Source organism: Canis aureus, chromosome 14 (assembly GCF_053574225.1).
Source record: "Canis aureus isolate CA01 chromosome 14, VMU_Caureus_v.1.0, whole genome shotgun sequence".
NCBI classification, from domain to species: Eukaryota; Metazoa; Chordata; class Mammalia; order Carnivora; family Canidae; genus Canis; species Canis aureus.
Genome location: NC_135624.1, coordinates 9807013 through 9831189, shown reverse-complemented (window position 1 = coordinate 9831189; position 24177 = coordinate 9807013). Strand labels below are relative to the sequence as shown.

General features: G+C 37.0%; 1 protein-coding gene across 8 annotated transcripts in view; it reads right to left on the bottom strand.

Moving 5' to 3' along the window:
- The window catches only part of ZFPM2 (zinc finger protein, FOG family member 2), a 457064-nt gene that overhangs the window by 9539 nt on the left and 423348 nt on the right, over positions 1–24177 (bottom strand). For all 8 annotated transcript variants that reach the window (XM_077846930.1, XM_077846931.1, XM_077846934.1 and 5 more), the window contains one exon: positions 686–892. In XM_077846930.1, the coding sequence (XP_077703056.1) occupies positions 686–892 (207 nt within the window). The remainder of the gene's footprint in view (positions 1–685; positions 893–24177) is intronic.

Here is a 24177-nt window from a genome sequence, read left to right as displayed (position 1 = left end):
CACTTTGTGTGCTCAAGGAATACAAACTAAGTTCACTCGTCATTTTAACAAAATATAATCACAGAGGCATATTTGCAAGAGCACATTTTTAAATTCTCCATATATATATGGAATTCTCCAGCTTATATGTATTTTTCTTTATTTTCCTAAGGTTTTCTTTGTTTGTTTGTTTTTGTTGTTGTATTAGCTGATGTCTTGATGTCTTGATTTACCCAGGCTCTCCTTCCTCTTTATTAATATTATAATCAATATTTGATTTCTTATATATTCCTTTTTTAAAGTTTTTAACTCTATAGCCCTTACAAAATACCATAGTTATTCTATTAAAGAAGCATCCATGAAAGCTATTTGACCTCTCACAGCTAAGTAGCCTTGAATGTTGTTCAACTAGTTTAGAAAGTCAGTTTTTTTTGTGTGTGTGCATGACATTCAAGAATTCAACCTGAAATGAATGAATTGAAGTGTTCTTTTCATATTACCCATGAGAAGCCATCGCAGATACACACACACACACACGCGCGCGCGAGCACACACACACGCTTAAAGTTGGAAGATAAAATGAAATCACAACACTGGAGAAAAATGTCTGTCCCTGGTTGCCTGTCAGTAGACATTTTTTTTCCTCCCATAAATACCCATCAGCACTACAAAGCTATTGTACTGGGCTATTGCACTCAGCACTTACTATTGACAATAGCTGTAGGCAAAATAGAAGCCATGGCAGCTTGCTGGGGAAGCAGCTGAATTGAGTCCAGCAGGCGTGCAGGGTACATCCCTTCTGCAAGAGTCATCTGACTGGCAGCTTGTAGCCTTGAGTCAAAATCCACCACAAAGGCAATTAGCTCTTCACCCTCAGAGATGGCCTTCGTCGTTGTGCACCAAAGCTGACCCCCTATTAAGAAGAGAAAGGAAAGAGGGAGAGAAAATTGACATAGGATGCTCGAGCCTCTGTACACTGGGTTGATGGCAAGAACATCTCAGGTTTTCACATCACTTTCCACTGGGGTGGAGTGTCTGATGGAGACAACAGCTGTACTCCTCTTCCCTCCGAGGTGGAAAATCGTATTCCTTGCATTAAATGAACTGTTCAGTGACCAATAGTAAGAGAGGACTAAGAACCAAGAATAGACATTAATCTGTGGAGAGTTTTGTGAACCGTTTGCCATCTGAGGCTTGCCTTAATCATTAACCAGTCTATTACATGGTCCCATGCTTACCGAGAGGCATGGTAGGGATCCAACTGCAGAATTTCTTTCAGGTGAGCCTTTGAAGTTACTTTCTCTGTACCTTATAGAAGAAGTTATTTCTTCCTCCCTCCCTCTCTCCCTCCCTCCCACACTCTTCTTCCCAAAATACCTACATGTCTAAAACAAAACAAAAGTACACGAAAGCTCCTAAAATCTAGGAAGTTAAAATGACAGTTCAGCTAGTTTTGCTCTCCTTATGTCTGCTGCCATTTTTTTTTTTTTTTTGCTTAGTGATCTTTACTTATATAATATTCCTTATAATGTGGCTTCTTTATCTCCATATACCCTGATTGAACTTCCTGAAAAGAAGATATGGCACAGATCCCTTTCAAAAGGCTTATTTAAATAAAGATTTGTTTAAATGAAAAGAACTCTTTCTTCAAATAGTAAGATATATACTCTGGCTCTGCACTTCAAATGATCACGTGTGGTGCATTAAAAAGAAAATTAACTATGCAAGTACATCTTCTAATGTATTGGAACTGTGATAGCGTACGCTCATTTATTTAACATGTTTAGACAGGCAAAGCACTTATATTTTGTTATCTACACTCTCAGACCTAGATATGTATCCTATATAGTTATGCCTGAAATAATGTGGCATACTTGATATGTTATAAAGCTTTTTTTCTCATTGTATATATATTGCAAAGCTATATATTGTACTCATTAAACGAGCAAAAATTGTACCCATTCTGATAAGTAATATTGCTCTGTTTATCTTTCGGCATAACTGTCTCTTCAACTGCACTTCATTTTCCCCATCCTTAAATAGATCATAGTTTTTAAACAACTTGTGGTAAAAATATGCTGGAAAAGATAACAACAGCACACGATATGGCTGAGTTGCACAGAAGAATCGGGACACTTCCAGAGAGACCTCAGACAGTTAATTACACCAGCTGATTACATTTTAAAGGTAAGCAAACAGAGCACCATCCACGACAGTACCTGTTTGTGAAAAATAAAGCTAAGTTTACCTATCTCGAATTTGTGTGAAAGTTGCAAAGTAAAACCCAAAAGTACCGAAAGTGAAACCCAAATATACCAAAAGGCTTGGAAAAACAACTTTTTTTTTCACTTTGACTCTAACGGATCTGAAAGCATCCCAAGTTTAGCAAAATTGAAAAACAGATTCGCTTTGGCGCTGACTTATTTATTTACACGGATAGAAGCTAAACAGCATCTTTGTGGAAGCAGATGAGCACAGAAAAGTGCTAAGTGGCGGTGTGCCTGCCAGTGCGGATTCTTCCCCCGGAAGGCTTCTGCATTCAGCAGCTATGCCTCCTCTGATGTACATACAGATCCAAACTACTTACAGCTGTAGACAAGGTAATCATTTGCACCTTATCTTTCCTCTAGGGTATAGTTTATTAAGTGAGTCTTTGTAATAGAGAGGTGGGGCGGGCAGAGCAAGGCGCGACAGTTCTGGTTTACTTCATAGCCTGCTTTTTCAGAGTCCCTGGATTTCAGTGATGAACTGAGATGACTTGCATTATTGGTAATATGTTACCCCTTTTGATACATTTACATTTTTGGTAAATCCAGCTGTGGGTATATTTCACAAAAGGGAAGGTTTGGACTCCAGTTCCCAGGAGAAATTAAGATTTTAGAGAAGGTACCACTCATAGCTAATGTCTATCCCAGCAGTAAACTATGTTGCAGGATGACTCGGAGTACCTGTGCTCAAACTCTGAGCCAGAATGATCCAATAAGTAAATAAAAGAAAACTTAGGAATATTAAGTGCAATGAAAATTAAGCAAAAAATGATTTTTTCTACATGATTAAAGAGCCTGGCAATTATGATATATGTTTTTCGACATACTGAATAATGTTTCATATCTTATTATCCTTATCATTTTATCTTATTTTATGGTTTAGTCAGAGCATATCCTTTAGAAAGGCTGAATTAGACTGAAAATGTACCGTGTAGACTTGATGAGGAAGTCAGTTGTTTTAGGATTTAATCTCTCAAATCGTTCATTCATCAGCTATTCATTGAACTCCCTGCTGTGTGCCAGGCGGGCTCCAGGGCTTCACAAACAATTAGAATGCACACATACAGACAGATGAATGACAATACCACATGGTGGGTGTCACCCCCTAAAGCCCAAAACAATGTGGAGGGAGAAACTGACACTTCTTGGGGGAGTCAGGCGAGCTATCCAAGGTGACTTTTTTATTGACTCATGACAAATAAAGGCAAAATAGCAGAAGTATGTGTAGGGGGACCTGACAGGTCAATCATCACTGGCAGAGAAAGGGGCATGCATGGAAGTGTGGAATTATGTGGGATTGATTGGTTCTGATAATGGTTCAGAGGCCACCTTGCTGGAGCGGGGGTGCCTGAGGGAGAAAGTGTTGGTCACAGGCAGGGGTGTGCTTGCGCCAGCCTATACTGGATCATAGGGCACAATGCCCAATTGTCAGGAATTTTATGTGCTAGTGGGTATCACACTGGTAACCTGAAATCAGTCCGCCGTGGTGAGAGTTGCAGCACCTGCCACATTATATATCAGGGCCTCCTCCCCCAAAAAAGTTTAGAGCAGGTCAAGACAGCTTTGAAAGTAACATAAAAACAGTTGTGTCTGGCTCGTCATGGTGGGGAGATGGCATACATTTATTTGAGTGAATAAATGAACACATTTTTGAAAGAGGCTTTTCTCTCCCAGAATAAAGATCTTAGGGTAATGAGGCCAGTAAACTGGGAGGGGTGGGGAGGAATGGACAGGACATGTTACCCCAAGGGCCATTTAAAGGCTGTTGTACTAGGTAAATTGTGAGGGAGAAAAGGGCCAAGTTCAAAAGAAAGAACTGGGCTGATTTCCTGAAATGAAGAAGAGAAAGGAGGCTGCTGAAAATAACAGAAAGGTCCTGGTCTGGGAAACTAGACGGCAGCGATGCCATCAACGAGGCAGTAAAGCTGGTGTAGTAACAGTGGTACTACACAGACAACAAGACAATTTTATTAATTATGAGCACTTTCTTTGGACCTAATAGGCTAAGTGGTTTATGTATTTCATCTGTTTTAATCCTGTCAATTATTCTGTGAAGTGGGTGATATTTTCCTCATTCTTAAATTGAGAAAATTGAAGCCGAGAGAGGTTAACTAACTTGCCCAAAGCGATGCACATGGCCAGTGGCAGATTCATGATTTAGACCTCCGTCTGTCTGACTCCAAAGACCAGGTGTGCCTGTTTCTTGTATGTATGTGTGTTTATGTGCATGCGCAGAAATCATGCCTTTTGCTTTGAAAATGTAAAGTCTGAAGTCCCTGAGGGGCTTCAGCATGAATGTATCTAGGAGGCAGTTGGAATTTAGAGGAGACATAAGGCTGCAGGAAAAAAAAAAAAAGATTTTGGAAGTCATCAGCACATTCTAAATGACTGTGGATGCTCTTTGCATTGATGTGGTAATGCAGGAAGACTACAGAGTGAAAAGAAAAGAAACAGATTGAAATTTGGAGAATCTCAACAATTAAGATATGAGTAGAGGAGAACGGATTATTTAAAGATATAGAGAGCATGTATTTAGAAAAGTTATAGAAGAACCAAGAGAATAGCACCGCAACAGTCAAGAGTTGGCTCTTTGACACTGTTTGGCTGATTTTGGTGAATTTAGAGCATTCAACCTTAGGAAGTCATTTACAGGGAGAGATATATGTCAAGAATTGTAACATGGTTTTAATCATAGATCCCAGTAAGACATTCCAAGGGTGATTGCTGGTTGGGGATGTAATCCCATCTGCAGGGAGAATGGACAATGGAACTGCACTGCCAGGGCTTAGATTTGGCTCTGCCACTTACTGTGTGATTTCAACTTATCACCTAAGCATTCTGCAGATCAGTTTCCTCATTCTTGGAAATGGGAATGTTGATAGTAGTACTGAAGTCATAGTGTTATTTTGAGGATAAAATAAGCCAATATTTGTGAAAGCTTAAGAACTGACATATAAGTGCTATATAACTGGCAATGAGTATCCTTTTCATTTGGCCTGGTTGAGACTATTATTCTCATTTCTCAATGTCCTGCCAAATCCAAGAAAACGAATCTCAACAGAAAGAAAAGAGAAGCCTGTGGATTCCATGAGCAAATGTATCTATGCTTCACTGGAGAGAGCGAACCCATTTTGGAAAAGAAGACTAAGGCTGCATCCATTCATGAATCACATACTGTATCTTAACAAGTTAGAAATAGAAATAGTTTCTAGCACTTACATGGGACTGAGGCAGCAGAAGAACCAGTTTCCCACCTTCAGGTTTTTGGAGCTAAGGTAGATATGGTCAACTCTATATCTACCTTAATTGAATATAAGGCCTTACTTAGTATTTGTCTTAATCAAGGAACAATCTGAGTGCATGCAAATGTTAAATCACGCTGATACTTATTTTGGTGTCTTCATTCTACTGACCTCATGTGCAATGGAAACAAATCAGAGAATGTTACATTGGCTTTTATTTTTTTTTTATTTTATTTTTATTTATTTATTTATTTATTTATTTATTTATTTATTTATTTTATTTATTTTTTATTTATTTATGATAGTCACACAGAGAGAGGAGAGAGGCTGAGACACAGGCAGAGGGAGAAGCAGGCTCCATGCACCGGGAGCCCGACGTGGGATTCGATCCCGGGTTTCCAGGATCGCGCCCTGGGCCAAAGGCAGGCGCCAAACCGCTGAGCCACCCAGGGATCCCGGCTTTTATTTTTTTAAAAAAGATTTTATTTATTCATGAGAGAGAGAGAGAGAGAGAGAGAGAGAGAGGCAGAGACATAGGCAGAGGGAAAAGCAGGCTCCATGCGGGGGGGGGAGGGGGCTCAATCCCAGGACTCAGGGATCACACCCTGAGCCAAAGGCAGACGCTCAACCACTGAGCCACCAAGGTGCCCCTGTTACATTGGCTTTAAAATAAGAACATCAGGGGAATCCCTGGGTGGCTCAGCAATTTAGCGCCTGCCTTTGGCCCAGGGCGTGATCCTGGAGACCCGGGATCGAGTCCCACGTCGGGCTCCCTGCATGGAGCCTGCTTCTCCCTCTGCCTGTGTCTCTGCCTCTCTCTCTCTCTCTCTCTCAATCTCTCTCTCTCTCTCTCATGAATAAATAAATAAAATCTTTAAAAATAAAATAAGACTATCACTATCAAAAAAACAAAAACAAAACCCAGAAAATAACAAGTACTGGCCAGGATGTGGAGAAATTGTACACAGCTGGTGAGAAAGTAAAATGGTGCAGCCACTATGGAAAACAGTATGGCAGTTCATTAAAAATTAAAAATATAATTAATTTATGTTCAGCAAATCCACTTTTGAGTATATACTCAAAAGAATTGAAAGCAAGGTCTCTAAGAGCTATTTGCACACCTATGTTCATAGCAGCATTATTAAAAATAGCTAAATCATGGAAGCAACCCAAGTGTCCACTGAAAGATGGATAAGCAAACGGTGGTATATACATAACAATGCAATATTCAGCTTTAAAAATGGAGGAAATTAAATAAAAATAAAAAGGAAGGACATTCTGACAAATGTTAAAATACAGAAGAAATCTGAGGGCTTTATAAGTGACATAAGCTAGTTACAAAAAAAAACCCAAATATTGCACGATTCTGATTCCACTTACAATAAGGTAAGCTACTTGGGTATTCAAAATCAGAGACCAAAAGTAGGCTGGGGAGGCACAAATGGAAAGCTATTGTTTCATGGATGTAGTGTTTCAGTTTTGCAAAAGGAAAAGGGTTCTGAAATTGGACCACGGTGATGGCTGCAGGACAATGTGAATGTACTTAATGCCATTAAACTGTACACTTAACAGTGGTTATGATAGTAGATTTAATGTTATATATAATTTACCACAATAAAAAAATCGGGAAAAAATAAGAGCATTGTATTTTCACTAAAAACCACCACTGCGAATCTCGAACATTTACACAAGTTTTTTTAGCCACAGCTAAAGATAGGAATCTGACTTTTATAAAGTGCTTTCCATAGGAGATGGTTTAAAACAACAGAGTAAGGTCGCTTCCCCTTTCAGTTTTCCTAGCAAATATATGTTAACAAATAAAGCATCTTGAAAGTTCAATCCCTAGAGGGATGAAGTTGCTGCTAAGATGGAGTTGACTGTATTTGGCCACATTAACTGCATTCATTTGAATGAATCTTGGATCCTTGTGTAGATTTGAAAATTGTGAGTGATATAGCTCCTGATGATTTTTACAACTTGGATTTCTGCTTGTGTTCAGAGCACCAATGGAGCCGTTACTGTTAACTCTCTCTGGATATGGAATTTAAGGATGTTTTCTATGGCTTTTATATGCATAGTGTGCTTAATGCCACCAGATTTAAAGCAGGTACATTTTTAATATATGAATCAAAACTAATGGCATATTGATCTGAAAACAAATAGAATTATGTAAAGGGGTGGGGCACATATGTGGCAATAATAGATATGCTTAGTTGATAAAACTCACGGCTTTCTTTGCACAGGCAATGAAGAGCAAATGATCTTGGTGAAAGGGATTACATGTTAATAATACATGGCTATCACCTGAAGTCCCTGAAAATGTATTTGTCCTCTGTGCAAAGATGGACAAGAAACAGTACTTGACTGGTCAGTGGGTAAAAAACTTTAGTTCTGGTCCTGATTTGATGATTAGTTACTGAGTGATCTTGGAGAATTGCTTTACCTACCTCATATAAAATGACAGCTTTAGGCTAGACAACCTGTAGATGATTATCATCAGGTTATGGGCAACTTTTTAAGCTTCTATGACCAACATGCTAATAATAGTAATAATCACACATTTATTAAGTGGTTTCTCTGTGCTACATAGGTGCTAAGTGCTTTGCATGCATGTATCTTAATTTGTCCGAAGAAAACAGTAAGGTGGATTTTACCTATGCCCATTTTACTGTGACATTATGAGTCTGAAAGTGTAGGTAAGGTGTTCAAGGTCACACAGGTAGAGGGGAATTGGAGGAAGGGAGGGAGGTATGAAGGATGGGATTTGGACAAGGCCATTTGGCTCTAGATGCTGTACTTTGGAAAAACCAGGTGTCCCAGAGGAGTCAGTGACCTCCGATGTTCGCTAACTACATTGTGCCATACTTGATCACTAAGTTTTTGAGCAATGAGTGCAGTTATCTCTCCAAATAAAAAATGAGATGGTTCACTTTATGAAACAGCATCAAGAGGATTACACAGTGATGAGATATAACTGTTAAGTGCATAGCCAGGATCTGGAGCATAATGTCCATATTTGTCAGGTGGAAGTAACTCCAGGTTACCTTCTAATAAGACTAACACATAATTAGAATAGCTAACACTTAGAAAGCACTTACTGTGTGCCAAGTGCTATAATAAACATTTCACACATATTAAAGTCACTTGGTAGTATTAAATACAAATGTAGCCTTTGCCCAACTCCCTATTTCAATTACAAGTTGAGCTGGACTCTAAAGGGCATCAAAATTGCAGATAACCATGGAGCACGACTTGGCCATCTTAACTACACAGTCAATTCACCTGGGAGCTCTTAATCAACACTTGATTTCCAAGTCCTAGCCCCAAATCAGTCAAATCAAAATCTCTGGGAGTGATGTTTGAGCTTCATTATTTTTTAGAAGCTCTCCAGAGGGCTTCAAGTGCCTCTAGCATTAAGAATCACTGGTATAAGTGTGAGCTGCCTGCGTCTGTATAGGATAGAAAGAGTGAGACACTATGAACAGAGGTCTCTTGATAATCAAATACAGAGGTCCAAACAATCCAGTAGGGAAAGTCTGAATCTCAGAAAATGGCAGCTGAAAACAGCTCTGAATTTCCCCCGTCCTCTTAATACTTGATATATGTGGGAGTGTTAAGCGAAAAGGTGAGGAAAGATGGATAAAGCAAGGATGTAATGACTTAGCATCACCTTTCAACTGAAAAAGCCAGTTAGGAACTTGGTATATTTGTGAATTACACTCAATTTTATAACATTTAATTCTTTATTACTTTGAAGGTTTGTAACTTATAATTAGGAATGATCAATCACATTGTATTCCCCTCCCCCCCAAATAAAACCTGTGAAAGATCATACTGTACAAACCAGAGCGAAAAAAAATCACATTCCTGCTGCGTGAAGTCTTTATCAAACGACATCAGGCACTAAAGCAGCTATCTGATACCTCTTTCGCTTCCACCAAATGGAAAGGTTATTTTAGGATCCTCTCTTTGTCTTCCTCTTATGCTGCAAACATAGTCACTCTTCCCCGTCTCCACACCCACACTCCACTCCCTTCACAAAAAAGGACAGATACATTCAAGGTTCCGTAGAAAGTAATAACCACTAAGACCTTGACATTCTTGAAAAACCATGTACTTACTGTTCTAAGTAATGTTTATGATCAAAGTTCCTGTGCAAACAGACATGGTTCCTAACAGGAAGCTTATAAATTTTTTTTTCATAATTGCTGTCAAAACTGCAGTGAAGTGTACTACAAGTTTCAATAATAAAGAATAAAGTCACAGTTCAAACTCGATTATATTTTGGAAATCCACGCTCCTCTTACTAGAAGCAATGCCCTTAAATATCTCTCCATCCTGCCAAATTTTTCACTTGCACTTTTTATTATTTATGAAATCAGTGTCTGCACAATGTCATGCAGACCTCTGCTGATAAACTCTAATTAAGATTAAGACAAGCCTTTTGGAAAGGAGCCCATCATTAGCAAACATGATAAACACAAAAATACTCCCTACTTGTCAACCAGGAGCAATTCAGTAACCTAACAGTATTATCTGTTGCTAGGTTACAGAGCTGACAAAGCTTCAATTATATTGTTCGACCATACCTATAGAGTTCTGTATAAGCAAAATGTATCCAGTATAAAAGCATTTAACTTCGTCCATGCTATCTGCAATTCACGGCTTCTTACAATAGTAAAAATCAGGTTAATAATTACATAGCACGCTGAAAAATCTTTTCCATGTGTTATGTCTATACATGTTTCTTTCTAATTTATCTGTGTGATTGATAGACGCTTGCTTTGTAAAAATAAGGAAATGCAAGCAACGTGAAGCTGTAAACCTCAAGCGTGACTACATCTGGGCTCATCAAGATACGGACCTAAGCTTAGCATAAAAATATACAGCAAATTGAACCAATTAAATCACATTTAGATTTTGTATTTCTCTGCCTCAATATGTAGAAGGATAAGGAGCCTTAAGCAAATAGATAGGGATACTAGTTTGAAACTTTATTTAAAGCTAAACACACACATACACATACATACACAAATCTAACAATACAAAAGGAAATTGGTGGTTTACAGTAATTTATTCTAATGGTTTTCCTAAGCATATATTAAAAGTTGAAGTTAGTAACTTCTACTACAGACATTAAGTCATTAAGTCTTACTTGCCTTTATTAGAGATAGAATTCTAGGGGGGGGGAAATCAGTGAAACAGCCTCCAAAATACAGATATTTGACAGAGGGAAAACAAAGGAAAAAAACCCACATGTGTGAAAAGAGAATGTCTATGTGAATCACACCTTTGAGACTTTACCATGGGTGGGGTGTTTTTTTTGTGTGATTTTCATGGAAATTTGGAGAAAAAGTAATCACATATAAATGAACCAGCATTTTTAGATAGCTCTGGCAACAAAATGTTCTATCATATACTAAATTGCTACAGCATTTTGATTTAAGATGTACAGTGATATTTCTGCATTAATCTAAAAACCTATCTCCTTCACACATGTGATATAAGATGTGTGTAAGAAGATAGTCAATTGATGATCAGAGTTTAGTTAATAAATATTACATATTGGTCTACAGAATGGTACCTCTAGGGTACACTCAAGTAAATTAAATCCTTTATCTAGGGGAATAAATGGACTGTTCAGCACACACACGCACACACACACACAAACACAAAGGGACATTATGTTTATGGAGGTGGAGGAAACAAGGATACTTATTTGTTTGGTCATTAACTTCTTTTATTTGTACTAAATAATTTGCAAATCTAATATGATGCCTACTTGTGAAATTTAATTTTTTCATAACCGGAAAGCAATTGGTCAGAATAACTCCCTAAAAGCTAAATAATTGCCCCATTTCAACACCGTACGTGTTAATGCCTAAATCTCAAGCTTTAGACATTACCACAGTATGTATATCTATACGTAGCCACATTGTTTAATACAAATTTTATAATGAATTCAAATCCAATACTGTTGAAATTCTTGACAGTGGAGTAGTGCAAGGAATAGAACTTATAAATTATGTGTGCCCCTTCTTTGAAAACCGCTGTGGAGGTTTCTTTGTGCATTGGCAAATACAGTAGGAATATGAGGTATTGTGTGGATCCTCCTGCACAGCACCTGATAAAAGAATAAAGAGCTGTGACATATTCTTAAAACAATAGAGGAATTAAAGGGAAACAATGGGCCAGCTGCTTCATTAATACAATCAAAAGGGAGCCCAGCACAGAGGAGTCCAGATAATTAAGCATTACTCTTTTAGACCTCCTTTCTATAATAAAATTGCTTAAAAATGTATTAACTACTTCATAGTTGTTAGATAGATCTTTGCACTTGTTTATTTAAAGTTGATTAATGCCTTTTTTTCCGTATGCAGCAACATGCCAACTCATAGTTTACAATAGTTTTTTAATAAAATAGAGTGAGAATAATTGATAAAGATCTGCACAAAACACAGCAATAAATCAAAAGCATTTTGCAAAAGGTCTTTCCTGTTTTTAAATAATCTTTAACATTATTCATTTGTACTTATAGGCAATGCAGGGCATTTGGGGCCATTCAACTTTCCCATCCTGGCACTCCTGACATCTTTTTATAGAACATCCTAGCAGTTCCTGGGAAATGGGGGAAAATCAGATTTGACCAGCAACTCTGGAGTCTGTCTTTGGTATTTGGGCCAATGGAGAGAACAGATTTTTTTAAAAATCATTCTTTGCCTTTTTAATCAAGAGGGATGGACACACAGCAGAACTATTTGCCAAATGCACTATTTATCCTTCATTAACTTGATTAAAAAAACTGAAAAACAACTTTTTATGCTCTTTATGTTAAAACACAATTTACAATTTAAGATATCAAGGCTTTTATTCTTCAGCTCTTCTGTAGGCAGCCTTTCCTCTGATGTCAATAGAACATTTAATTGCTTAAGAACTGGAAAATTGGGAACTGGGGACTGTGTGCTGAATACTGAAGTGACGATAAAAACTATACTCTCGTGTTTTAAGGAAGCTTCTGTGAACCCAACATTAAAATTACAAACTTTACTGAGCCATGTGGTCAGTTTAAATAAGGTTGATTCTATTCTGATGATTTTAGGATCTTAATTGAGAAAGTGAGATCGAATTAGAACAGGAGTCAGGGAGATAAATGAATAGAGATACTTAACCATATTTCTGAGATTAAGAGAAGAAAGATTCTGCTTTTACACATGTTACATATGATTTCAAATTTATCAGCTGGAGTCATATTTCCGAAGATCTTCCTGTATTGGGTCTATATTTTAGAGGATAGGGAATATCTAATTCCAGCTATGAAACCTGGCTTCTGGGTTCAGGAGCTAGTTTCCTATCAGATTAATAAGTTTTCCTCGAATATCAGGAAATAAAAACATATAAACTAACAGTCAGCAGGTACAAATGAAAATGACTACTTTAGGAGCTACTATACATGATTATTTGAATATTTTGTATTTTGATGAAGCCCACAAAATTTACTTTGTTTGGGAAATACAAAGGTAAATATGAGTTGTTTTTAGACTTATGATCTAGTGAATCCTTCCAAGGATACATCTTGAAAGTCTCAGGTTTATAAACTATGTCTTTACAGCAAAGCAAACTACTGGTAAATGTTCATAATGCTGTAATGTAAAATCATTAAAGTACGGCACCCTCCTTCAGCAAGTATTCTGGAAATAAGCTCAATATCATCTGTGAATTATTTGTCATTTCAAACATTATATGATGTGTTATTTAGCATAAATTCAACAAATATTGGTCTTAGCAGAACTCAGAAACATGAACACCTTCATTAATTTCAAGGAATTATCTGTGTGGTCAATAGGAAATACTATCATCCTATTTTATAGATTTTTATTTTATTTTTTTAAAGACTTTATTTATTCATGAGACACACACACACACACACAGAGAGAGAGAGAGAGAGAGAGAGAGAGAGAGGCAGAGACACAGGCAGAGGGAGAAGCAGGCCCCATGCAGGGAGCCCGATGCGGGACTCGATCTTGGGACTCAATCTCAGGACTCCAGGATCACGCTCTGGGCCAAAGGGAGGTGCTCAACCGCTGAGCCTCCCAGGCGTCCCAGATTTTGATTTTATAAAAAAGCAAAGCCAGCATGGTTAAACCAAGGTGTTTCCTAAACTCTTCTATCACATAGGACATTCCCCAATGCAAACTTGTAATAAATTTTTGCTAGAGCTTTTAGCTCCTTGGCATATATCCTCTCCACAGAACTTATTATTTTTCTGTAGGAAAATTTCTCCTATGGAGATAATTTCTTTTCCCTTTTTTAAGTAGCCCATGAAGTTCCCTTCAAAAAAGTGAACAGTGTCCTTGTGGGCAGTTCTAGATTTCTGTCAAAGTGTAGGTACAGAAAGGTTTGCCCCCTGATTAAGAAGGCATTGAGAACTGCCTGGAAGATTTTCTCAACTACTGTGCTGGAAGTCACGTCAGTCACAACATGCTGGCTTTAGGCAAACTGATATGCTGTTTCTGTGGGATTTCATCAGGAAAGGTCTGCTCATGGAGTCTTTTCAGCATTCCTGTGTTTGTGCTCTGGTCTAAGATGTGCTGTGTCACGGCTTTGCAGGAGCTCGCAGTGGTGTCATAAGGTAGCCCATCTGATGGTCTGGCTGCCTGGCCATCATGATTTTAAATGGCTAGCCAAGAGGTGACATTACACCCCAAAGGCGATCTGTCAAAATTCCGCTTGCAGCTGATAAACTGATTACAAAGCTGCTTAAGACTCTGCTTGTAAACAAAAGCATTTATCAACTAATAATTTGCAATAAACTGATGTAACTCCCAGCTGAGCCCCTAACTGTAATTGTCTTTACCATCTGCCTATTAAAACACCATTCTTCATCAGCAATCAGGAGCAGAAGGGAGGAAATCTCCACCAAAATACACAACTTGCAAGCTTATGAATAATCTGAGTGCATTCCACACTTTCATTATGACTCGTGTGTGGGGTATGCTTCATTTTCATTCTTGCCTAGCTTGGGAATGCTCAGAAATTAGGTGGAGGGGAAAAGAAGAGCAGGGGGGATAAAAAATGAAACATTGTGCCTACTGTTCTGCAGAGGAATAAATTATCCAAGTTCATCATAGGAGGCTGTTTTTAATTTCTTTCCTCCTTCCACAGCTCTGAAATATCCATTGCAGTCTCCTGATGAAAGCCCCCCAAGCACCAGGCTGGAAATGAACTCTATTCCTTTTTCAACTTGTCCATTTCCATTACACTTCTTTGTTTTGTTTTGTCTTTTTTTTTTTTTTTTTTTTTTTTAATTCCAAGAGGCTCATTAAACTTCTCCAGGGAGTCAGTTTAAAAGTGTAGACTCCTATGAAGGGGTGTTGAAGGGCTGGCAGGCCCCTGCAGGGCCGGGTAGATGCATGAGATGAAGTGCCAAGTAGCTGGCAGGCCCCTACATTTATAGTCTTCCATTTGCCACCACCTACGATGGCTTCCATGTTCTGGTCCCCGCTAGCGTCTACAGCTACTCTGCTCAAAATCTCCTCCTAGAAGGTGGGTCTCAACAACAGTAAATTCGAATGGTCAGAAACTCCTTGTTCTTAGAAGAAATCTGCCTCTTAGGTGCTGACCAGACATAATCATGGAAAGAAGAAACTAGGAAAAAAGATTAAATTCTATTGCATTGTGTTTCTCTGGAAACCTCTCTCTGAATAGCCAACATCATTCCATGTCATTCCAACCTTTCTCAGTGTTTATTAACTTTTACTTAATTTATTCTGATTTTCTCTTCACAAAATATACTATTTACTTAAAAAAAAACACATGCTATTCATTTAATACACAAACTGCCTTCGTGTTGCTATTTTAAATGCATATAATATTTTCTCATATCTTTTGGCTACCAGAAGACGTTGCTTTTTTCAAGTTATTCCTTTATTCAGAGTACACGATATCCCCCTGTAAGACCTCATAATTCTACTGAAGGACACAATAGGCTATGTACTATGACAAACAATGAACAACTCCTATTACTAAGCTTTAAATTTTGGAGATAATAGTTCGTGTCAGGTTTTCTTATTATAACATAATTTAAATTAATGTTTATATTTTTAATTCGTTTTTCTAAAAGTTTCCCATAGGTAATTATTTTTATTTACAATCTACTATTTAATACATCAGAAGTAATAATTAATTGCCTTGCACAGGAATGATGGAAATGGACACTCAAGCATCTGTTTCATATTGTGCCTGGTCTAGAGAAGGTTAATGGGGAACAATGGGTCTAATTTTCTGCCTGGGTGTGAAAGACCTAAAATGCAGGCAAAACTGCATTATTATGTTTGAGAGACATCTGGATTTGAGAGACATCAAATATTAGGAGAAAGATATGACATAGGTTTCATTTAACACAAAAATCCTCAAAGACCCTGTGTGAAATAGAGTTCTTTCTAAAATGACTATGTATCTTTCTTATCCTACCTTTGAGACTTCTGCTAAGACTGAGATTCTTTAGTCACAGGTTTTTTAAAATTAATAAGAGTTTAAGTAGCATTTAAGTATGTTGACTTTGTAACATAATTTAACATATAATTTAATGATTAAAGATGACCAAGATTAAACTTCCATGTTCATTAACTGCTTCTAAATACGCACACAAAAATGCTGGTGTAATGCTTTATTTTTAAGATCTTCTTTTATTTATTTATTTTTTATAAAGATTTTATTTATTTATTCATAGACACAGAGGGAGAGAGGCATAGACACAAGGAGAGGGAGAAGCAGGCTCCATGCAGGGAGCCCGATGTGGGACTCGATCCCGGGTCTCCAGGATCACACCCCAGGCTGCAGGCGGTGCCAAACCACTGCACCACCAGGGCTGCCCATATTTTTAAGATTTTAAATGCTTTGCACCAGATAGGTATTTTCATGTCATGCTTTAAGTGAAACTAAACTTCTTTCTTATTTGAAATGTTGCTGGGTCTCTATCCTAAGGCAAATTTTAGAATTATGATGTAACAGATTATAATGAAACACTTTCATGTGACATGAGGGAAATTTATAGTACATAGATGATTTTCTTCATGAATCTTGCCATATATATATTAATGTATATATGCCTAGTCTTGATTTCTACTGACTTTGGGTAGTTTGGTAAGAAAATAAAGTTTTGAAAAACTAATTACCAGCAGATGGCGCTCAGTGCATTCTATGAGCCAGCCCTAAGAACAGAAAATAAGGCTTTATTTATTTAATTCTATTTTATCCTAAATATGAAGTTGCTATACCAAGCTTTATAATCCCTAAAGATTTCTGTTAATTGACTAAACAACTCTGTGGTAATTTTCAGACCATCCTTCGATGCTCATCTAAATGGCACTGCGTTCAATTCAAGTGTTCATGTGAAGATAACACAGCATAAAGATGTAACATTTTCTCCCCCAAACAGAAAAAGAACAGAAGCCTGGATTCCTGGAGTAGAACATAAACTCACCAAATGAATTTTCTGCGTAAAATAAGACAACTGCCACTTCTTTTCTTTCTTTCTTTCTTCCTTCCTTCCTTCCTTCCTTCCTTCCTTCCCTTCTTTTCTTTCTTTCTTCCTTTCTTTTTTCTTTTCTTTTGTTTTCTTTTCTTTCCTTTTCTTTTCTTTCTTTTCTTTTCTTTTCTTTTCTTTCTTTCTTTCTTTCTTTCTTTTCTTTCTTCTTTCTTTCTTTCTTCTTTCTTTCTTTCTTTCTTTCTTTCTTTCTTTCTTCTTCTTTTTTGGCAGAGGCTTTTTAAATGGATTTACAAGCTACATCACAGATGTTTTAAAGTCTTCTTATAATAAAACTCTTCTAGTAGATATTTGTTGATTATTGAGACACATTCACTACCTTGGAATAATGTTATTGAGAATTACGTGTTTGTGTTGAAGAAGGAAATAGCAGCTTTGAATGGTAAGGATTACTTTTTATGTGAAACTAAATAACCATGTAGAAAATCTGTCCCAATGACATTCTGTTTTTCTTTCCTATACCCCTGCCTTCCTTCTCCAAAAAAGAAGAAAACTTTTCTCTGAACTTTAAAACACTTTTCCCAATCACCATTAGGTATCTATAACCAGTGGTATTTCATTCCCTTTAATTACAATTAAAGGGTGTAAGGAATTTATCTGAGTGTCCTTATAAATATCTCTACACTCACCTTCTCCCACATCTTACTATCATTCTGCCATTGACTGAGTGCTTTTCCCCACTTGATTTTAATTTGTCCTGGCATATGGCAAAGGTACCCACAGTGACACTACATTCTTAACCTTTGTCCTTCTTATGTGGAAGTCCTGGAGTGGAGTCCCAATTGTATAGCCACTTAACAATGAGTCTCAAACTTTAAAGATTTCAACTGTTGAATTTTTGGCAAAGTCCCATCAAAGTGAGTTGGAGAATGGGTTTGGAAATTTCAGCGGAACGATATATATAATAAGCACCATGTTGTATCCCACCATCATTTGTAAGACCTATTTAAAACAACATTTTTAGAATATGTATAATATAATGACCATATAACCTGAATACCATTTAAGAACATTTGGCATTTCTCACAAATATATTAGCATTAATAAAACAAGACATTAAAAACAAGTGCTCAGTCAACACAGTAGCACATTGTAAATTTCAAAGGAAGAAATAGGGCTCCGAGTCATTGTAACTCCACAAACAGAAAGGGAGTTGTGGCTCTGCCCAGTGCTTTGAAAATCCATCTTTCAAGGTCGGCCCTTGACAGTTGAGTTAGGAAGGGCAGTGTGGAAGGCAGGGTGGCCTCCTGCCAAGGCTGTTGCAGATGAGTGAGTGATCTTAGGGGAATGAGCTGCAAAATCTCAAATTTTTGTTCATGTGATGATAAAACCAGAGCCAAATGATTTTTCTAAGACTTGTATGGCCTTCTGTTCCATTTTATTGTGCAGTTTGGAATGATAAATTTTACTGTGCATTAATTTGCACAAAAGGGTCAATGCTATATTCAAAAGCATACCAATTGTTTTCAGCAAGATTAACAGTAAAATATGTTGTCTTGATCCCAGAATGGGTGCAAAATCCTCAGACTGGTATCATTTGGCTTTTGAAAAATATACTGTTATCACTGCCTTTGCAAATGAAGGGGAGAATGTTCTTAATGTGTCACTGATCCCTCTTAGTTGGATTCTGTTGTGACAGGATTTGGTAAAATATATTCATGTTTTATATCACATTTCATCCATCACTTTTAGGTATGAGTCTTAAGTAAAAGCAAAAAAGAACAATGAGAAGACAGTGGGGGATCCTCTTCATGGAAGCTTTCCTCAAGTACAGAACAGATCAAGATCTGAAATCTGGGGGCAGTTTAGTAAAGGGAGGAATGATGAAGAATATCACATGCAAGGGTGCAGTTTATGAGTTCATCAGGAGAATGGGCTTAGACAATGTCATGACTGCTACATGAGCACGTTTTCCTTTGTCTATCAATGGCCAGGTGAAAAACACACTCCATTCTCAATCATTTGCATTAGAGGGAGCCTAGAAGTGAGCAAAGAAAGAAGTCAAGAGTAATCTGGAAATGGGTTCCTAGAGAAAAGACAAGGAGATTGGCCCTGCTTTATGACTTTCTGAGCTGGGTGGTATTCTCTTCAACTCACTACAGCTACCTAGGTCTCTGTCAGAGTCAGGCCTTCCTCACCTTCGGAGTAGGTTTTTTATGTTTTATGTTGCTTCTTTGAATGCTTTTCATTTTTTTTTTTTTGAACAGATGCCTCAAACACTTTACTATTGCATTTCTGTCTTCAATTTATAAATGGATGTTTTTGGTTTCATGAGTCAGAGTAGCCAAGGTATCATTCAGATATTATCCAGGAGAATAGCAGAACTAACTTATTTCCTAGGTAACAACAACAAAAAAATATCTTCTAAGGTTTAGTTATGAATTGAAAAGTGTAACTGTGAAAATAAAGCTTATTGTGTAATGTTTCTCAAGCATTTACTATGTGATCTCCTTTTTCACTCATAGTAATAGGGAGATCCTTGGACATGAGCCATCATTTCAATAGAAGTTAGATATATGTATTTTTGAGCAGAAAGTCACATGGCTCTAGTTTGGGTTACTATTTTCCTTCAGATCAATACCACCTTCTTATTATGCTCCTCCTTCTTTTCTTCTTCCTCCTCCTTCTTCTTTTGCTTTGCAAGCATTCATATGTTTACATATCTATTCTCTGTGTGGTGCAATAGTGCATCATCTGCATAGTTTACCACTCTGGCTGTCCTATAGAAGAGTAGTGCACTGAATAGTCAACTCCGTATCATAAGGAAAACTGCTAGAGGCACTTGTGAGGAAGCATTGTTACTGGCACCAAGGAAATAGCTAAGAGAAATTTGTTGGACTTGTGTAAACCTCTGCTGTAATTCTTTCCAATATTTTCATGAACCATTCTTTCAGCTCCAAATTTACTAGATCAAAGAGAGTTAAAGAACAATGTTGTCTATTCTACCTAGAGCCTGATAAAATTAAAATATAAATAAAAATGGAAACAAAAAATTAAGATGGAAAGAAGGGAATCAACCCTTTTTTCAATAAATTTTTCTTCATACAGGTAAGGAAGATATAACAGATTAAGTTATCTTTCTTTATATGTCTATTAAAATGGAAGTAACAGAAGGAGATTATTGTTGAGGATATGCCAATTTTTTTTTCTGAACACAAAGGGTCCACCAGAAGTTGAAGTATTCAATATAGCCAAAATTTTAGGGAGTGGAAGATTGCTGAAGAAGGAACTGAAAAACTCAAGACAGGGTATAATTAAAGCTTGTAAAGGATTTCAACAGAGGTAGGGTCAGGCTAAGGACAAACTGTGGTAATGTTTTATAAGCAGTGATAAGAGTAAAGACAGGCAAAGGAGATACAGCACAAAAATAAAAGTTCAAGATCAAGGCTCATTTTAGGACTTTAGCCTTTGAGAAGCAACAGAGTTCTAAAATAAGGAAAATGGCAATAAAATCAGAAACATGGATCCTGCTCCCATAACTCCCTTAACATTACCACTAAAGAAAAAGAAGAGAGGAAAGGAAGACAAGGAGAGAAGACAAATATAGTTCTTACTCTAGAAATGAACATTTATCTGAATCTTTGAAGTATTCCACAGTAGGAAGTTACACTTAGGCCAGGAAGTGACCAGTGAAGCCAAGGAGAGACCTGGGGGTATCAGAGAGAGAATCATAGGAAAAAGTTGGTTGAAATAAACTTATGATAGATCCTGATTTTTATCTTGAGTAGCTCAAGTAGCTCAACCTAGCTCAGCAGCAATGCAAGAAATCTACTTTGATTTTAACAAAGTACCATGTGCTTCATAAATGACCACTTTTCCTTTGTGGATGATTCTGTTTTTCAGAGGATATGAAGCAAAACAACATAAAACCCCCACCAAAACCACAAATTGTCCTTGGAGAAAGAAACCTGAGAATTTTTATTCCTCTTTCCAAATAAGATGTTGAAATAAGACACTTCAAGGCATGTATTTATTTTACTCCGTTGAATGTTGCTCACAAGATTGTACATATTTATGGCTGGCGGGAACCATTGAGAGCTTCTAGACCTTCTGTTAGAGTGAAGAAAATCAAGCTCTAAGGAATTGTGTGGTGGACCAAAGGGCACACAACCAGTGTGTGTGTTTGTGTGTGTGTGTCTCTAGATACACAGACACACATACATTTATATGCTGTGTTTCACAGGGGAGTAATTCATCTTCCAGGACTGCTACATAGTTCATAACCTTAATGATATAATACTGGCTAATAGTTGCTAAACTTTTACTATGATAACTCATTTTTTTCTCCAAACAACTTTGTGAGCTTCAGGTTGTTATCCATTGAAAGAAAGGCTTTCTAAATTACGGGACTAGAATCCAAGTCAGCTCACCAAAACTCTGTTAAAGCAGCCAACCAGTTAAAGAGAACACAATCAAGCCATCAGTCTAACAAACAGAAAAACTCTCATGATTGTCAATTTTGACAAAGGATCCTTATCCCTTGGGGAGAAAACCTTGATCATAGGGATGTATTTCAAGCATATAGCACTGATACAACATCATTGTTTCAGACTCTGCATCTTATAGGTTGATAATTTTATTGTAAGAGAGGGAACAAGGCAGTCCTACCTAGTGAATTAATAAAGAAATGCTTCTATGGCTCTAGAAATATTTATACATTTCCAGGTTTGAAACCACTGAGAACTAAAAGGAGTCCCATCTATCCACTATAAGGTATGAAGGGATTTAGTAGGTGTTCATAGCATATTTTCCTCCAATAGCTTTTAGAAATCAATTAACTGAAATTGGAGGGAATAGTTTATATGAAAATGTGTTTTTAAAATATATTCTCTGGCTTTGGTAACAGAACTCCATGTATTCACAAAAATATTTAAGAAAAACATTATGTTACTTTCTTTAGAGAAGCATTTCTTCACAAATAGTTTAAAAATCTATTTTGCTTTTAACAGATGTTCCTAGTCTCTTAGGACCCAGTGGTACTGATGTTGTTCCATCTAGGAGGTCATTTTATTCTTTTGGATGATACACATGGATCTAACTGTGTGGTTTCTACAAATAATAATGGAAGATGAATGTATAAGTATTTGAATACAGTGCAAAAGAGTACCTCCTTTAAGCAGAAGGAGGACACATATGTGTATGTATGTTCCCTCATGAAAGGTAAGTTTCCCTCAAGAGATGACATATGCAATTGTGTATTTAACTGGAGTTGCTTGGTATAGAATAGGTGAAATTTTTCATCCCTTAACTATAAGAAACGTTCAAGTAACAAGTAACAGCCCTCCTTTCTCCCTAGTATCTGTGTAGGTATTTGCAGGAAAAAAATATGTATATTATCTATTTATCTATCTGTCTAGAGATAAATAGGAGATAGACTTCTTCTGCTTACAAATCACAATTTGATTTTACATGCTGTATAGTGACTTTAAAATTACTACATGAGAACTGTAGCCAGTAATACATGCAAAATAGTCATTCATTGTTATAAACTACAAAAATATTGCTTTTATGGAAAGAGAAAGGGACTTTGGAAAAACTTTAGGAAGAAGTTAGAACCTTTGAATAATTTGGGAAATTAAATCGTTTGATGAAATAGTAAAACAGAAGCTTGACTGCTGCAAGTTTAAAATATCAAAAAGCTTTTGAACAGTTAGCCTCTCATGGTCTCTCATCTGGAAGCCAAAAAAAATTTTTTTGATATTCCCTGATTGTCTATTTTTCCCTAGTGAAAGTTATTACATTCCTTTACCCATTTTTTAATCAAAATCATTTCCAACTTATTTCAGTCTGTCACAATAATATTTTCATACGAGGAGTGTTGTAACCTAATTCCTTCATTTGAATAATACATTCATTTTTAATTACTGCAACTTGATCTCAGATTATTCAAATAACTGTTTCATTTTTTATGCTTACCCTGACCCCAGTGTATTTATAGGCTTTTATCCTTACCTGATACCAGTGTAATGTAATTATAGATTGTATTTTAATCATCTACTATATTCTAGTGAGTTTGTTTAAATCGCTCCAATCCTGAGCCTTTTATTTCTATGCCTTTTAAAATTCTACAATAGCATTCTCTTTGCATAAAAGCAATATTTTTGTAGTTTACAACAATGAATGAATATTTTGCATGCATTGCTGGCTACGGTTCTCATTTAATAATTTTAAAGTCACTATACAGGATGGTATGTAAAATCAAATCGTGCTTTGTAAACAGAAGGAGAGGTACATCGTACTTCGTTTGAAATCTTCACACCTGTTTGTTTTCTAGACAGCCCTCCTCCCATTCCTGCCTCTTTAAAACCACAGATAGGCATTTTGCTCATGATCATTGTATCTGTGTCTGGTTATTCAAATCCTTGTAAATAGCTTTTCTGTTGTAACAGCACAGGCCAAATTTCATTCATCATGGAATAGGCTTGTCTGATATGAATTATTTTTACTACTATTTTTACTATCGATCATTTCATAATTGCTTGATTATTTTCTAAACCATCACCCCATCAGGAAAATCCAATATTTCTAAGCTCCGTTAGGCGGGTATCTGAGCTCTTGGCATGACGGCTGATTTCAGCAACACATTTAACAATGAACCAGAAAATTGGTCTGAGAAGATGGTTGACAATATTGCCAATCTATTGAGGTTGTGTTCATCTTCTGATCAGACTTACAGGCCTGAGAAATAGATTTTCCTAAGTGAGTCACATTATCTTCTCAGAAACCTAGAAACCTGTTCGCTCACTGTCCTCACTCGTAGCCAGTTCTACATGCAACCAATCTTTCCACTCTCTCCCTTTTCCTCCTCCAGAGATGTTCACTCAGTTCAGACCCCATTAGCTCTATCTCACAGCGGCCAATCTACCTTCCTCCTATCTTGTACTTTTCAAGTACACTTGCAGGAATGCAAGACTAAAACACAAACACATCCTGTCTGGAAACCCACACTTAGAACCTCTGAATGGCTCTCCATTGCCTAGGGACCTCAAGCTACTTCTCTTGACACAGTAGAAGTAAAGAAAGCATCGTGCTGGCTAACCCTTTTGACTATGAGGAATCAAGTTGATCTCCACGGCTCACATTTCATTGTATTTACAGGCAAGTTTTCAGGAAGGGAGCACAGATGAGCGAGAGGTTATAAAGC